General features: G+C 50.3%; 1 protein-coding gene across 1 annotated transcript in view; it reads right to left on the bottom strand.

Annotated features, from left to right (window-relative positions):
* The window catches only part of SLC6A2 (solute carrier family 6 member 2), a 1,509,850-nt gene that overhangs the window by 382,791 nt on the left and 1,108,998 nt on the right, over window positions 1-18,061 (bottom strand). The window contains exon 8 of the mRNA XM_086945193.1: window positions 16,247-16,371. Coding sequence (XP_086801319.1) covers window positions 16,247-16,371 — 125 coding nt within the window. The remainder of the gene's footprint in view (window positions 1-16,246; window positions 16,372-18,061) is intronic.

Raw genomic sequence — 18,061 nt, 5'->3', positions numbered from 1 at the left:
GATAGACGACAATATGTGGGACACTGCTGCGCAGCCACCAAGAATGTATCGCTAAACGGTAGGCATCGCCTGGTCCACTTCAAATACTTGCAACGTGTCTACTACACGCCTGACAGGTTACACAGGTATGGGCTTCGCGACACACCAGAATGTGAGAGATGCCATGCCCCAGTAGCTGACTTCCTTCACATGGCCTGGGCGTGCCTGGGAGTGCAGCGATTCTGGCATAGGGTGTTTGCCGAAATGAGCACCACCGTGGAGCTGGAGCTGGCCATAGACCCTGCCCTAGCCCTGCTGGGATACACTAAGAAGGTGCCCGTAGCGATGAGAAAATTTGTAGGCATGGGCATGCTTCTTGCAAAAAGAGTAGTAGCACTGTGTTGGATGAGAGGCCCTCTTCCGACACTGAAGAGATGGTCTAATGACATGATGTACTGTAACACGCAATCAGAGCTATACGGCGAGTTGCTCCCACCCAGGAGCCGGCCTAGGAACTTCTGGGCCCTGTATCAGACCTATGTAAACGCTAAAGATCTGGAGGAGGAACCCGCAACTCGGGAGGGGGAGAGACACCCGGAGTCACCTGGGGAAGATCCATAAGTAGTGCAGGACTGGCGCAGCAGAGCTAAGTCGCACCAGGGGCATAGACACCAGGGGGGCAGCCTAGATTGCGACTATCCAGCCACTGGACACTGGACGGGGGAGCCAGGGGACGCCTGAGGGTGGCGACACATGAAGCGGGCCTGCAGGGTTCTCAGACAGGTCTTGCGGCACAGCCACACATCACACTCACTATGTACACACAACCACACTAGAGGAGCAGCAACAGGGGAGTTTGGGGGGGTGGGATAGGTGTTTGGGAAGAAGGTTGGGGGGGGAGAAAAAGTTAACAAAAAAATAAAGCACCGTTTTATGTTTACAAGTACAGAGCGGGACTATGGCTGCCCACAGAGAAAAAAGAAAGTTTTGAGTATTTGTTTTGTATACTACTCGCCATTATTGTCAATTAACAAGTGGATCAGTTTAAATTGAAGCCGGCCTGAGATGGGTTGTAGGCGGTCAGCTCTGTATGTAATGTACCCTGCTATAAAAAAAAAAAAAAAAAAAAAAAAATACATTGGCCATTTCAACCTGCTTAATCAATACCAATCCAGGTTCCGCACAGGGCACAATATTAAAACAGCCATGACCCACAGAATAGATGATACTCTAAAAATCCTCGATCAAAATGAAGCCTGTCTGCTAATCTTGCTTGACCTATCCTCAGCTTTTGACACCGTCAAACACGACAACTTACTATATCTCCTGAAGCACAGAATGAGACTATCTGCATCTGTTCAAACCTGGTTCTCCTCATTCCTTAAAAATAGATCACAAAGATTGAAGGTTAATCAATCCTTGTCCAATCCTATCACAGTTACTTTTAGTAGTCCAGCAAGGATCTTTTCTCTCTCCTACACTCTTTAACGTATTCATGGAAACGCTCACAGACATCTTCAGCTCCTCTAATGTCCAATACCACATGTATGCTGACGATACACAAATATACTTAAAAATCCATTCACTAGAGGACATCAAATCTCTCACTGTAACGCTACAAAAAACTCAGACTTGGCTGGCTGAAAATCCTCTGAAACGAAACACCCTCAAAACTGAATTCCTCCTTATCGCTACCCCAACAAATTGACCATCATCCTTGATTGGCTGAAACACCTCACACCACTCAACTGCCAACCTCTTAATATCGACTGGGAGTAACTCTTGATAAAAATCTAAACATGCAGAAACGCGTTAGCAGCGCAACAAAAGGAGCAAACTTTCAGAATAACACCTTTAGAAGAATAAAACCCTACCTCCCTGCAAATGACTTCAAACTAGCAGTTCAAGCTCTAGTACAACCTAGAGTTGAATATAGGACTGCTTCTCTTTGTGGGCTCCCCAGAGCGACAACGGCCCACCTAGGAGCCTCAATCAACTCAGATGCTAGACTCATCACTGGCTCCAAAATAAACTGCCACATCTCCCCTGACCTTAGAGCCCTCAACTAGCTACCTTTTGAAGCCAGAGTTCAACTAAAACCGCATGCATGATGCACAAGGCCATACATCACAACACTCCAATCTAACTGGCACAGAAATTGGTACTTTCTTATGGCAACAGATCCTCCAGAAGCACCAATAACCTTCTACTGAAACCACAACGATTTTCCAAGAAGAAAACATACAACCGGGCCTTCTCGGGGATTGCTCCCAGGATTTGGAATGCATTACCTCAAGAAACCAGACTGAATCCCTCTATTGTATCGTTAAAAAAAGAAATGAAATCTCTTCTCCTATCCAAATTCACATGAACTATGTTTATAATTTAAAATACAATTGCTTGATATCCACAGAACATTTTTATTTCTGGTAATACAGGTGTTGTTGACTATATCTGCTTGTAAAGCGCTCTGATACCCACAAGGGTCTTGTAAGCTCTATAAAAAACCTTCAAAATAAATAAATAAATAAAAATAAGTCCAACTTCACCAGTAAGAAGGAATTATCACTACCATTCCAAACTTTTGACATATGCTAATGCTACTCCTCCCTGAGCAGGAATTACAGCTTAAAAGTGTATTACGGAATTCTGAATGCTGCTCTATGTGAGAAGAAGGCCTCACAGAAGTGACAAATGACATAGGCTGTGTGTCACTACCAGCACAAGTAAAGCACAAAGGTACATGCCCTACCTTTTGCTTGCATAGCAACTTGCCTTTAGGGTTACTTAAGGCCTACCTTAGGGGTGACATATGTAATAAAAGGAGAGTTTGAAGCTTGGCTACTAGTTTTAAATGCCAAGTCGAAGTGGCAATAAACTGCACACTGGCACAGGCCTGAATCAGGTTTGATAGGTTTTCTAATTAGTCCAGTCCTTGTGTTACTGCTGACACACTGATGCGTGAATCTTGGAGGAGAGGAGAGGAGAGGCTGCTGCCGCCGCAGGTCCAGCGGCTGGCAATTCGCACCAGCTAAGGACCAGCGGACCAGCAATTGGCAGCCGGTAACCACCGGTGGCCATAGCCAGCAACCAAAGCCACAACCAAAGCCGGTATCCGTTTTCAACGGTCTCCTGCGGCCCTTTTACCTCCCCACAGCCTGCCGGCCAGCCCGACCGCCTCCCAGGTGCTGCCAACATCGCTGCTGTTGCTTCCCCGCTCTTTCGCTCCCCTTGTGCACCGAGCCTGTGTCAGCTGGGGCATGGTAGGTGCATACTGTAGAGACTTGTGGGGCCCAGGGCCCAGGTCAATGGAGCGAAGTGGAGCGAAGAGGAGCAGGCATTAGCATCAGCTGCGAGGTACCAACACACCACTGTTTGAGACGTGTGAGCGTGGAACATCACGGCCCCGACGTCAAACATTACTGCCTGACTGTCAGCTGCGTGTAAGGGCAGCTGGCGTAGGAGCTGCAGGAGCAATAGCACTCTAACTCACTCACCTGATTGAAGGCAAAAGTGGGCAAAAGCGGGCAAAAGCAGAGCCACGCAGAGTAGAGCCCAGCGGAGCTCAGCGGAACCCAGCGGAGGCGGCTGCGGCTACGGCCTCAGGCTGTGGCTGTGAGCTACTCAGAGATACTCTGAGTTACTCAGGGCTACTCGGAGCTGGGGAGAGGTGAGAGGCTGCCCGAAGGGGTAAGAGGATGGCGATCTGAGGCGAGCCCGAGGCAGGAGACAGGAGGGGGCTGAGCAAAGGAACAAAGGAGGAGTTTGCACGAACTGCAGCGGTATTCAAGACATAGCAGCTACAGGGACAGCTCTGGAAGCTACGGAGTTGAAAATTGTAACTGTGTAATTGTTCCGCCACGTACCAGTCTCTCAAGAGAGCTGCCCGCCAGCTCCAAAGTATTTCCCTGCTACCACCTGCAGTCCTGATTCTTCAACTGGGGCCCCCAGCCCTTCTTCCGTCCTGGTGGGACAAGGGCACGGACAAGGGAGGGTACCGATAGCAGCGAGCAAGCGTTCACGCAAAACACCAGAATCAATTATAAATTACCATCTGCCGCCGCCGTCGCATGCAAATCACCATCTGGAAAAAAATATATTTTTATGTTGTTGGAAGCGGCTGGAGCCACAGAGTACAGTAAGGAGACGTTCTCCCCACGGCAGAGGGAGATTGGCTCAGCAGTAAAAATCAGCTTAGACACAACAACATCAGTCCTATTGGCTCTATTGGCAGCAAGGGGCGTCTTACGTCTATACTCCCCCGAACAATGAGGTCGGGTAGGACACGAAGTAACCCACCACAATCTACGAAACAGAAAACCAAACCTAAATCAGCCATTAATAACTCCCAGAATAATGCAGCTAATTTACCCACAACTTCACTAATACCACCAATTTACTTTATTTGGATCAATGAATGCCACTGGCAAATTCTCGTTTTTGAAAGACCCTGTCGAAGCAATTTACACAATGCCAGCAACGCCAAATGGACTCCAAAAACCACTGACACCGTGTAAAGTACCCACACAGACGGTCGACACATCAACCCCCCCGCCTCACCCAAAGATTAGCACAGTGCACACCATTGGAACAGAAGAAATAGGCATGAGTAAGCCAACAGCCCAAGAGGCTCTCAGGCCAACATGCCAGGGGACCAACAAGCACACGATTCAAACACAAGCCCAAGTACACACAGAATGGGGAGGCCATGGCCAGGAGCAAGAGCAAGCACCTGACCTGACCTGACCTGGTCGGTGCCGGTCGCTCCACACGCCGCGCGGCCTACCTGCGTGTGCCCAGTCCCCGTTTGCCGCCGCCACTGCCGCCACTGCCAGTAACTGTTTCTGCCTTATTTGTATTGTGCCTGCATTCTGTATTTTCGCCCGCTGTTGTGCCCTGATCGTCACTGTTGTGCCCCTGACTGTTTGCCTGCTATCGCTGTTTTTTTCCCGCTGTTGTGCCCCTGTTTTTCACTGTTGTGCCCCTGATTGTATTCCTGCTCTCACCGTTCTCCGGCTGCTCCACCCCGCTCCCCGCTCCCTGCCGCTGCTTCCCGTGGCCCCACCCCCATTTCCTTCTGCCTCACACTTCGCATCGCTCCCCTCCCCTCTCGCCACCCCGCTCCCGCCTCCCAGCTGTTCCTCCCTCGCTCCGCACCCCCCACTCTCCATTTATTGCAGAGTCCGCACGTACGCGCAGCGTTGATGCACAGCGGGCGCGCCGATTGCGCGCCAAAGGCAAGCTCGTCTGCGCCCGTCCACGCCCGTCCGCGCCTGGACCGCACCCAGCGCCAGACCCCCTGGCCCCCGCAGATGCCAGTTCACCCGCCGGACCTACGACACCGCCACCCTCAATGCACTCAACACCGGCCGGATCCCCGGATGCCAGCGAGCCACCCCAGGACGCACCCACGAACCCTTCACCTGCCAATCCTGCAAGTTCTCCTGCATCCGGACCTGCACCACACCCGCCAAGCCGAGCACCAGCAGCAACCACCTGAAGTGCATCCTGCTCTACACCCGCTCCGTCCACAGACACGACGTCGAACTCTGGAACCTCCTCGACTCCACATCTCCAGACGTCGCCTTCCTCACGGAAACCTGGATGAACGCCTCCTAAGCGCCCGACATCGCCATCGCCATCCCGGACGGATACAAGATCACCCGGAGGGACCGCGTCAACCAGACAGGAGGAGGCATCGCCATCATCCACAAGAACACCATCCGCATCACGACCAACTCCGACGACACCCTCACTTGCACTTCCAGATACACACCGACCCCAATACCACCCTCAGAGGCACCCTCATCTACAGACCGCCGGGCCCACGCACACAATTCAGCGAAGACATCCCCTCCGCTAACTACATCCTCCTAGGGGACCTCAACTTCCACCTGGAGAACAACAACGACCGCAACACCACCACCCTGCTGGACAACCTCGCCAACCTCGGACTCAAGCAACTGGTGAACACCCCCACCCACTACACCGGGCACACGCTTGACCCCGTCTGATCCTCCAGCAAGGCCATCTCCTTCAGCCACACCACCGGACTCCACTGGACAGACCACAGCTGCATCAACTTCAGCTACAGAAGGACCATGCTCCACCCCCACCCGCAACAGGTTCCCCACAGAAGCTGGAACAAGATCACCATCGACCAGCTCGCCACATCCTTGAGCCAGAACCCTCCCGCTAGCTCAGCGAAACCCAACCAAGCCGCCAACAACCTCACAAGGTGGATCAGCAGCTGCGCAGATGACCTCGCTCCACTGAAGACCCCCCCATCAGACCCGGCAACAAGAAAGCATCCTGGTTCACCGACGAACTCAAGAACTCTAAGAAGAACTGCCGAGCCTTCGAGAAAGCCTGGCGCAGAGACCCGACAACGGACAACATGACCACCCTCAAACACGCCACCCGAAAACACCACCAGCTGATCCACGCCACCAAGAAAACCGCATTCAAGGAACGACTAGACAACAACGCCCACAACAGCAAGGAAATCTTCAACATCGTCAAAGAGCTCTCGAACCCTAGTGCCAGAAACAACAACATCACCCCATCGCAAGACCTCTGCAACTCGCTCGCCTCGTTCTTCCACAACAAAATCGCAGATATACACAGCACGCACCCTACGACCACACCAACGCCCCCCACCACCACCCTCCGTGCCTGGACCCCGATCAACACCGAAGACACCATCCGCACAATGAACTCCATCCACTCCGGTTCTCCAACCGACCCCTGCCCTCACCACGTCTTCCACAAGGCCGACTCCATCATCACACCCCATCTCCGGGACATCATCAACGCCTCCTTCGACACCGCCACCTTCCCAGAGAGCTGGAATCACGCCAAACTCAGTGCCCTACTGAAGAAACCATCAGCGGACCCCACCAACCTCAAAAACTACCGCCCCATCTCGCTCCTTCCTTTTCCTGCCAAAGTCATCGAGAAGACCGTCAACAGACAGCTGGCCGCATTCCGAAAGACGAATGGATCCCTCAACCTCTCTCAGAGCCAACCACAGCACCGAGACCACCCTCATCGCAGCCACCGACGACATCCGAGCCCTGCTCGACAACGGGGAAACAGCGGCACTCATCCTCCTGGACCTCTCTGCAGCGTTCGACACGGTCTGCCACCGCACCCTCGTGCAGCGCCTCAGCAACATCGGAATCCAGGAGAAGGCACTGGAGTGGATCATGACCTTCCTCGCCGGAAGAACCCAGAGAGACCGCCTCCCCCCGTTCCGATCAGAAGCCACCGAAGTCATCTGCGGCGTACCACAAGGATCATCGCTCAGCCCCACGCTGTTCAACATCTACATGAGCCCCCTCGCGGCCATCGCACGCCAACACAACCTCAACATCATCTCCTACGCCGACAGCACCCAGCTGATCCTTTCCCTCACCAACGACCCCGCAACCGCCAGAACCAACCTACACGAAGGGATGAAAGACGTAGCCGAGTGGATGAGGAACAGCCGCCTGAAACTGAACTCGGACAAGACGAAAGTCCTCATCCTGGGATCATCACCCTCCGCCTAGGACGACTCCTGGTGGCCCCCTGCCCTGGGCAGCGCACCCAAACCAACGGACCACCCACGCAACTTGGGCTTCATCCTGGACTCCTCCCTCTTGATGACCAGACAAGTCAACGCCATCTCCTCGTCATGCTTCAACGTCCTACGCATGCTACGGAAGATCTTCCGGTGGATCCCCACCGAAACCAGGAAGACGGTCACCCAGGCGCTCGTCACCAGCCGACTTGACTACGGTAACTCCCTCTACCCCAGAACCACAGCCAAACTTCAGAAAAGACTCCAGCGCATTCAGAACGCCTCAGCACGACTCATCCTGGACATCCCCCGACACAGCCACATCTCCGGACACATGAGAGACTGCACTGGCTCCCCATCAGCAAGAGAATCACGTTCCGACTCCTCACCCACGCACACAAAGCTCTCCACGACCAATGACCCAGATACCTCAACGACCGCCTGACCTTCTACACTCCCACCCGCCAGCTACGATCGACCAGCCATGCCGTCGCCGCCGTTCCCCGCATCCGAAGAGCCACAAAGGGAGGAAGAACCTTTTCCTACCTGGCGGCCAAGACGTGGAACTCCCTCCCCATCCACCTCCGCCTGACCCAAGACCACCTCTCCTTCAGGAAGCAACTCAAGACCTGGCTGTTCGAGCAGTAGCGGAACCCCCCCCCCCCCTCCAAGCGCCTTGAGAACCTCCGGGTGAGTGCTGCGCTATACAAATGCCTTGATTGATTGATTGATTGATTGATTGATTGATTGATTGATTGATTGAGCAAAGTACAAAACATCGCATGATTCTACGGACAGGATAATGGATAGCACTTCGGAAAACCCATTAGAAAATTGTACAATGCATACAAGTCAAATTAGAGCAAAAAGGACAACTACATTACCAGTACTTCTAATAAGGGACACTAATCTGTACCAATTAGGGGCGGGGAGCCTTCCGGGCTCAGGTTATGATCAAGGATGTAACAACATAAGTAAATCAGACGCAGTGTCGACACCTAGACAAGAGTCACGACTAAATCAAGAAAAGGTCGAGTTCAATAAAAAGGACGAGGTGTGCGACTCGTGGTTGGAGTCCCAAACCCTCTTTGACAACAAGGAAATTTCACAAGCATTTAGCACAATGTCAACCCACGACAAACAAATCAAGAATACAAGAGAAGGAGGAGGAGCCAAGATGGCGACCTGAACGGACGCTCGATTCCCGGCTCCGCAAGCTTGTGCGTTCTGCACCCACATCCTGCTCACGAATCCGTGATTGAACCGCCGCGGAATGTAGCCACGACCGCACTGCCACTCTGGGTGTTCCTCCGGAGTCCCTGCCTGCCGGATTCCCGGAGATAGCGCCGTGCTGGGCACTGGGCTCCACGGCCGCGCTCTGAGACCGGCGCCGCTCCCTGCCGTCGCGGACCCTCAGGACGGCTGCTGCCAGCTGAGATCCTGGGAGTGAGATCATCCCTGTTTCTTGGAGCCGGTACTGGGGGCTTGGGACGAAATATCAGCGCTGCACCCGAGAGCCCCGTCTCGGCGGGCCGAAGTGTTGAGGAGCGGTGTTTGATTCAGGTCTCGCTCCCCTGGCCGACGCTGAGGCTGACCTGCGGCGGCCATTGGGCGGGTCGCCCCATGGCTTGTCCCCTGCTTGCTGCGAGGCGGTAGTGTCCCCCCCGGTGCACCCCTCCTGCTTCGCTTGCCTCCCACGACTAGCCCAAAGCTCCCTGGGTCCGATTTGGCTTCCTCCTGGTGTGCAACCCCCCCTGGACGACCGAAATGGTGGCTGCCCCTTCCACAGCGCCGATGGTGATCTCGCCCCCTGGTATCACCTCTCTGCCCGACGGTAAACTGGAGGCTCCATTGCAACTCCCACCGGGCACTGAGCGACAGCTTAACGCTCAGAGGGAGCTGACATGCCGGGATATTGTTGATGCGCTCGTCGAGCTTGGAGCGGAATGGCAGTCGCTCTCTGTACGGCTTGGGGATCAGATGGACGGAGCGGCGCAACAGCTGAAGCGGGATTGTGTGGCTGATCCCTGGCATGGTGTGGGATCTACCTTCCCAGTTGACACGGACACGGAGGAGAATGCAAAGCCGGCAGCTGAAGGTGAGGTGGCGGTTGTTTCCCGATGCCGCGATCCCAGCACAGGGCAGCTCGGGGACTTTGATGGGGATACATTGTTGCAGTTTTCTGCGGAACTTGGAACTTTGTTTCTGGGATTGGAGTTGTGCTCCCGACCTTCATTGTCGCTACATATGTATCCCTTTGCGTCTACTGCCTCCCGAGTGCCTTTTCTCCAGCTTTGGACCGGATTTCGAATTTGGTATTCGGGGGTACTTTTCCTGCTTGTTTGCTGCTCGGCTACTGCTAATGGACGTCCATCTTGCCTCTACTTCCCTCCTCCTCATCGACGGCAGCCATTTTACTTTCAGGTACTATGTGGAACTGGACCCCCTCGGTTGCCGAGTCTGGGGGGACTCTCGCGCTCTGGCCAGGGCTGATACACTGAGTCTTGTGACTGGGACTGAAAGGTTGGCGGGGATTCGGAATGGAACACTTGCTAATATATGTTGAAATGTGCGAATTTATATGCCTCGCCCCGTCTTATATTTTACCGATGTTGCAACTGTTTTCTAGAATTTCCAGGGCGGTGGTGGACTGCATGGCGGGATTGTCTGGGAATATTTATAATTGGCCCTCCTCAGGCTTTCTATGATGGTTCCGCCTTTCTTTCCTTACTTCCTTTACTCTTCTCTTACTTCTATATTTCGGGTACTCTAATGGGCGACAGACACACTGCAAGGGGGGGGGGGGTAGGCCGTAGCCTCTGCATGCGTGTAGGGTGGGGGGATTTCCATGTTTCATATTTTCGTTTCTATGGTGCCTTATCTCTTTCTTTTTTTTGTCTTCTCTGTCCTACTTGGTCCTTGGGGCTATAGTTTGGGTTGAAGCTGGGTGGGTTCGCGTTTGCTCTCGTTGCATTGTTTGCTTGCCTCTCCTGTCCTTTCCTCTGCGACGCTGCTGTTCTGAATGATAATTCCTGTGCCTTATGGAACTCGCCTGCTTAATGTTGCCTATTACTTTTGTACTGTGATGGACTGAACTATGGCTATCCTGGACTTTATTCTTACTTACGTGTTTTATATACCTTTAAAATTAACCTCAATTCTCCTGAATGTCGGCGGTATAATTTGCTCCAGTGTAATGCTCTATGCTCGCTTAATACTGTCGCTTTACTGCCGATGTACCGTATTGCTCGCTATGGTGCTCATAATTTTGTGGCCGGCCAGGTGGTTGTAGGCCCGGATTTTGTCTGCTGTTTATGCACAATAAAGGTTTCCAAAAAAAAAAAAAAGAATACAAGAGAAACAGACCTCAAGCAAACCAAAGCATCGAACAAGCTTATAACTTTATCTAAAGATGTGCAAGAAAAAAAAAACCCAAGTTGGCAGTCATACATGTAAACAACTGATGTTAGAACCAGTAAAGGAAAACATAATTGAGATATCAAGTGGGTTGGAACAGGAAGTACATGCATCTACGGATCCATCTAATAAAATATGCCAAGAAGCTTGACAGGAAACAACAATAATAGAGATATCGAGCGTGTCGGAATTGGCTGACCCAGTATCTTCAAAAGCCATCAAAAAAACTTGTCACTTGACTGAATTAAACGTCGAACATCTAGTCGACATGGCAAGGGAAAATGTCGAGGAAAAAACAAAATGTACAACTAATACACTAAATTACAACGCCAACCAGTGCCAGCAGGCAGAAAAGCATGATTCTAATCACAATTTGGAATCCATAATAAAACTACATGGTGCTCTGGGGAAAATATTAGAAGCATCCATTAAAACGTAGAATATGCAGTCCGATAAACTCGATATCCAAATAAATCTCATGAGTCGAATCGTTGAGCATATTTTAGATATAAACAAAAAACTTGATACCATGGCAAACACACTTGCAAACTTCCAGGACCAGACTAATCTTCGGGCCCAGCCCCCAAATTGTACATGTAGCCCCATACTTGAAAATTTAAGGGGCCTACCAATAATACTTAAAAACATCTTACTGGAATGCAAACGTGCAAACCGTGAGTCGGCTAATACGGTACACCATGGCCCCATTAGTACACTCGAAGAAAGAGACACTATCACCACAGACTACCATAAAGTCACGTCCAATGATGAAATAGTCAAAACAGAAAAGAGGAGTGAAAAAAATCCCTATAAAAACGCCACAACAAATATTAGACTCAAATTTTATACAAAAAAAGACAACAAATATAAAATCTGTAGAATCAATTGAAGATCGAATACCAACAGTGGACGAACCCCCAGACCCAAACAAACATAGTCAGATACATATTACAAACATCGAACAGCCAGTCTTAACCAAACGACAAAAAACACGTGCTAGAAAAGCCAGAAATCAACAATCAAATAGTAGGCCTGCTAACAAGCAGGCCTTGGCCAATTACCCAATTTTCAATCTTCCCAAGAACTCAAGAAAACTCCAAATCCAAATAGAAAAGGAAGAACACCAGTCCACTTCTACGGACAAGAATCCAAGAAAACTCCAAATTCAAAGTACCAATGAGGAAGAACACCAGCCCACCTCTACGGAAGCACATTTTACTGAGATAGCACTCGTGCCAATATTAAATACACCAACATGCACGGAGGAGTGCAATGATGACGAACTCGTGACCCACTCCACAGAAAGGAGTAGTGCAAACTGGAGTTTCGAGAGTGTCGACTACGAACCATCGCGACCAAACAGAACAGCTGGGAGCCCAATAGGCCAATCCAAAAACACCGGGAACAAATTAAAACAAGTAGTTCGGACCACTCAGCCGGGATATGGACAGACCACAATGCACTTGGAGTATAGTTCGAGAGGGACGGGAAACAGGGACACTGAAGGGAGGTAATCGTCAAAGCCAAAATCAAAAAACAAAAAGTATCCCTCGTCCAGCATACAACGGTCAGTCCTAGAGCAACTCTGAGCAAAAGGGACACTAAAAACCCTAGGCAAGTTACAGTGAAAGTTGACAAGAGCCTGCAAGATCAACTATTAGTCAAGATAATCACGGAATATGATGGCCCAAAGACTATTGGCGGCACGGAAACAGAAACAGAAACAGAAACAAGGACGGGTCCAATCTACTTGACAACCGTCAATGAACATGCCACAAAATTCGGGTTGAGTAGTCTGAAGAGAGATAACCCGAAAGTACTCGCAAAAGTAAACGAGTCTCGAGAGCACACTGGGAAGGATGATAATAAGTAAAACGCGAAAAACCAACGCAATGACACAAATGTTAAAGACAAAAAACCCGCAATGAGACACTGGACCAGAGGCCTCCCTGCAACTGCCCAGCGGGCCTGCTGCACTTGACCTTGCTGGACCTTCCTGAGCCGTGCTGGCCTCTGCTGGAGTGTTTTCCTGATCTCAAATAGATGCCTCCCAGGTCCTGGACTCATGGTGCTGTAGCAGTTGAATTCTTCCGATAAGAAAAGGAGCAATCCTGAGGTTTTGCGCTCTTCATGTCCATGAACAGGCCAGTTCACGCCAAGATCTTCCTGCCTAAACCAACTGCCAATGCAAAAGCTCCAGTGAGTCAAAATCTTCACACTACAGCAACTGCCAACACGAGATCTGCACTTCATGCTACAGGACTGACAACCCGCGGTGACCACCAGCGTGAAGCTACAGAAATACACCCAACAGGATCTTCAGCTACATCGACAACCAGCTGCGACACCTGATTTGCTCTTTGCACTACAGTAATGGCCAGCCACGACACTCTAACTGCTCCTTGTGGCTCCTCAACCGCAATCCGGACTTTTTGCCCTTCACTTTGAAAAGGCAGCTTTCAACGGGATTTACATGGTCTCTTTATACTGTCCGTGCTCCATCATGGTCAGCCTGAATGTGTGACTTTCACCTGGTATCGCACAACCACATAACCCAGAGTTGTGCTTTGTGCTTTTAGGTGCTACACTTACCTTAAATATTTGAAATTACACATTCTGGTTCTACCCATTGGAGTGTTGTTGTTGTGGTATCTCAACGGTTTATTATTGTTTACTCAGTTTTAATAAATTGGTGTGGGATTTTCTTGTGTTATGTTTTCATTGTACTACTGTTGAAGTGCTGCAAAAGACTTCATGCATCGCCTCTACGTTAAACCTGATTGTTTTTGTGCCAAGCTACCAGAGGGATAAGCACAGGTAAATTAAATTACTTTGTGTCATTCAAACTCACAAGATTTGTGGATATTGCTTGTGGTGGGCTCCTGCCCCCTCAACCAGCAAGCCAATTTCTCACAAAGAATATCTCAGCTGAATACTTTGCATTGAAAATTCTAGTAGACTGCCCTCTACAGGGTCAATATTAACACAGTAGCTAGTAGCATCTCATTACAAAAACTCCTAGGGCTGTTACATCTTTGAGCCAGAATAATACCTTGTTTCAGAAAGCCTTTCAAGGTACTAGTGCCAATTTTGGGTATGTTGTTTACTACAGTGTTGTGGGTATCTTGGACTGAGGTGCTGATTCTTCTGCCACTAACTGTGGGTATTCCCATTTTGAACATCAATGTGTTACAACTGTTTTCACCACATCATTTAGCGTAAAGTATGGGGAGGATTAAGGAGGGTGCAGTTTGTCCTGCATCTCTCTTGAAATTGGATCAGTGTGTAATCGGTTGAGCTACCTGCAATGATTGAGGGGAAGGCTGGAGGGAAATGCTTGAAAGTTGTAAGCAAATCAATTGCTTGGAGCAAGTCTACACAGTCCTTCAGAACAGACACAGCCTTGATGGATAGAGAAGTGTAATTCTCTTCAGTACACATTAGTTTCTTTGCCAGGCATTGAGTCAGCATTGACTGGTTAGAGCAATTGTTTGGTGACTTCCAAAGACATTGGTTTAATACATTGATATTTCTACACAATAAACTTTTAAAACTGTTCCTGAAGCCTTTTTTTGAGAGTGCATAGAAACCACTATTTTCCTATATGTATGAGAGTCTTGAATAGATCTCTCTTCTCAAGTTTCTGGCCAGAGTCTCCATGACATGTTTCATTGTTGAAAGCTGTTCAGCCATCAAAAAACAATCTAACCAGCTGTCCAATGCTCTCTTACATTAACCCCTTCGATGCGGCCGCGATTCCCCTGGTGTGCTGTAAACAGCATGAACAGGGGCGGGCCGTGACGAACCCCAGCCGTCATCGGCACACGAGCACCGTAGTGCATGACGGCTGGGGTTCGTCATCAGCATGGAAGGGGTTAAAAAGAGTTGTTTTGTCAATGGGGCTCGATATGCCCAGCTGTAAAAGCGGAGTCTCCGAATGCTCTGATTAAGAGGAGTGAGGTCCCCTTTTATGACTCTGAAGCTATTTCCGTCTCCTTCCTACTTTGGTCCAAAGCTGACTGCGGTTTGCGCTCATTAAAGTGAACTTGTGGGAGGGAAATGGACAACGGTGGACCCTTGCAGCTCCATAGCACACCAAGTCATTGTATCTACCCAGTCTTACCTCCATTTCACACTACCGGCTCACTCCTAAGGCAATGATAAGTGTCACTGTCCTGCCGTGTGGTTACTCGTTCCCTCTACTCTCACCCCTCCTGGCAAGTCCCAGTCTTGCTACAGCTCCATGTCCCTGTCTTTGGCATTTCTTTTACTCACTGACTTGTCTTCACTTCTCACAATCGCCATCTGCTGTCTTGTGTGCTCTCTAACAACATGCCACATCACTCTACTCCTCAAAGTGGAACCTGTAGTAGGAGTCAATGAAACCAGGCCATTATTAATGACTAAGGGGGTCATTATGATGGTGGAAGGACCGCCACCGCCGGGCCGGTGGTGGTGGTCCTTTAGCCATCACCAAGCGTATTACCCACGCCAAATTAGGATGACAGTGTGTACCGCAGCGGACGCAAAGTCAGCCGCTTCACCGCCAAAGTCAATCGCACGGATTGCCTGGCGGACAGAGCAGTGCCACTAAAATGGTGGTGGTGCCTAGCAGGCACTGTCCGCCAAATTAGGATGTGGCTCTGGGAAGGCCTTTCCATGGCAGTGATGCGGCGATGCAAAGGCTAGTGGGGATTGGGTTTGAGGGCTGTTGCGGGCCTCCCTTGTTTGGAGGGGGTGTCACTGCACTGGGGGTACCCATGGTACACCCCTGCATTTCCATGCACCAAGTGGCAGGCACCGCGAGGTGCCTGGCGTGTAATGCAGAGAAATGCAGTGCAAGCACTTTTGACATTGCGTACACAGCCAGCAGCTCCGCCTGCAATGTTAAAAGCCCTGGATGCGCCCGCCATCCTAATCGCAGTGGTGGGACCACTGCATGTCTGGCGGGCGGTCGCAAACACCGCTACAGCGGCAGGCGGACCTAGTCCGCCCACCATCATAATGAGCCCCTAAGTTATCAAAAATGTCATTTTCAACTAGAGGTGAGCCAGAGTCAAATGATTCAGCTCCAGTAGTAGTTGGACAGTGAACAAGTATGAAAATTGAATTTTTAGTTGCTGTGGTTTCTCAGCATCTTGAGAGCACAAATAACCATGGATACAATATTGCAAAGGGAGAAAAATACAGTGCTAAGTAGGTTGCTTTGTTTCTGTGCCAATCATTCTGCTATTATGAGAATCACATTCAATTTGTTAGAGATGCAAAATAAAATAACCCACCTACCTTCCGTGGCAACATCTTCAATTTTTACGTTGTGCTTGTGAGCCATGTACCCCAAAATGGAAAATATTGCAAATCCTGAGAAGAAACTGGTTACGCAGTTGATTGTGCTCGTGAGCAGAGCATCCCTAAGGAGAGAGAAAGGGACTTTGAGTAAAATGGACATCTTTGGCTTGTGATCTCACATCCTTGATGAGTTAATCCACCCAAATGAAATGCATGACATTAAAAAGGATTTGCTTTGAAAGATATATGCAATGTACCTTGGTAATGCTAGGCCTCCAACTTTTTGCGATCAATAATAAAAAATTAACTCTCCTATAATTATGCTCTAAATATTTTTTCACTTCTTCTGCCTCTGCAAAAAGGTTGACTGTGAATACGGCATCCATCATTTGTACAATCTGTTACATATACACTTACCATACAAAAAGAGAATAGGTAGAAAAATAAACATACGTCTTTTCATACGTGGGCTGCCAAAGTAACTTTCATTTTCAGCTTGTCCCAGTCAGTACTCTATCCGCGTGCGGGAAGTCCAGATCTTCAGTCTAACTCCTGGGCCATACTTCCAAAATGTCTTTAAACTAAAGTCGGTGGACCTGCAATGGCTGTAGTGGGCAAACTATTTTAATCTTCTCTTGGACTCAGCATAAAAACAAGCACTAAACTCAGTCCTCCCATTTTATTTTGTGGAGATTGTGGGTTGCGCATGTGCAGAGGATAGACGCCTCTCACAATTCTGCCGATTCTGCCGATTCTCCGGTAGCGCCCGCCCGCCCGAGGCGATCACTGACCACGGATCTACACCGACCCCTGTCAGCTGTTGGCTGGGCAGTGCTCTTGCTGAGAACGCCGGCGGGAACGGCGGCGGCGGAAGCGGCGGGGGCAGCCCAAGACAGAGTGAGGCACTACGGCGAGCTACAGCGAGAGTAGCGGGAGCGGCCCGGCGGAGGCGGGAGCTGCAGCTGGGAGCCAGGAGCCACAGCAAGCCACCCCCGTGGGTCTGCCCCCCCCCGCTCGAGCACCTGACAAACTTTCCAGCATCCACGTGGCCAACGGAGGAGCCACAACCGCGTTTTTGAAAACAGGAGATCAGGTGCCTGCAAGGTGCCTGCAAGGTGAGAAGCGAGGCCGGAGGGAGGGAAGGAAGGAAAAAAGAATAGCAAGCGCGGCAGCGACTAGAGGCCGCCGCTAAGTAAGAGTCGGGGGTGGACCCAGGGAGGCGGGTTGACTAGGTCCTCTCAGCCTGTGGCCCCCCGTGTGCTCCGCTTGTTTGCCCACCTCTGACCAATCGCCAGTCGCCGTTTGCTGCCATTTTTCGTCATTTGCCATTCCCTACCACTCTCACTCATCAGCGGCAAAGTCTAACTAAACTAAACAAAACCAGCAGTAAATTAGACATCAACCCAGATATATTGACAGCAATTTGACAACACCGTTCATTCTAACTCGTTATATACTCATTACATACGCGAACAGAGTTAAAAAGCCAGCTGCCAAACGGCTAACAGAGACACAAGCAACAAAGCAACAAAGAAGGCTAACATCGCTTTATCAAGACAGCCTGCATACTTCCCTCCTCACTGTCAACCAAAGCGCCAACCAAAGGGCCAATTTGTACAGCCCCCTACGCAGCAGTATGAGGTCGGGGAGACTACGAGGCGAGGATGCGGCAGCATTCCTATCACAGGGGAAGACAAAGAAAGCTAAGGGGGGTCCCCCATGTATGACCACCAACGGGGTGGCGGAAGAGATGGAGGAGGAAATCGAAGGGGCAGCCATGGGCAGGGGTAAGAGTCCCGCAAAGACAGCCCA

This window comes from Lissotriton vulgaris, chromosome 12 (genome assembly GCF_964263255.1).
Source record: "Lissotriton vulgaris chromosome 12, aLisVul1.2, whole genome shotgun sequence".
NCBI classification, from domain to species: domain Eukaryota; kingdom Metazoa; phylum Chordata; class Amphibia; order Caudata; family Salamandridae; genus Lissotriton; species Lissotriton vulgaris.
Note: the sequence above shows the minus strand (reverse complement) of the source record. Positions and strands in the feature narration are given on the sequence as shown.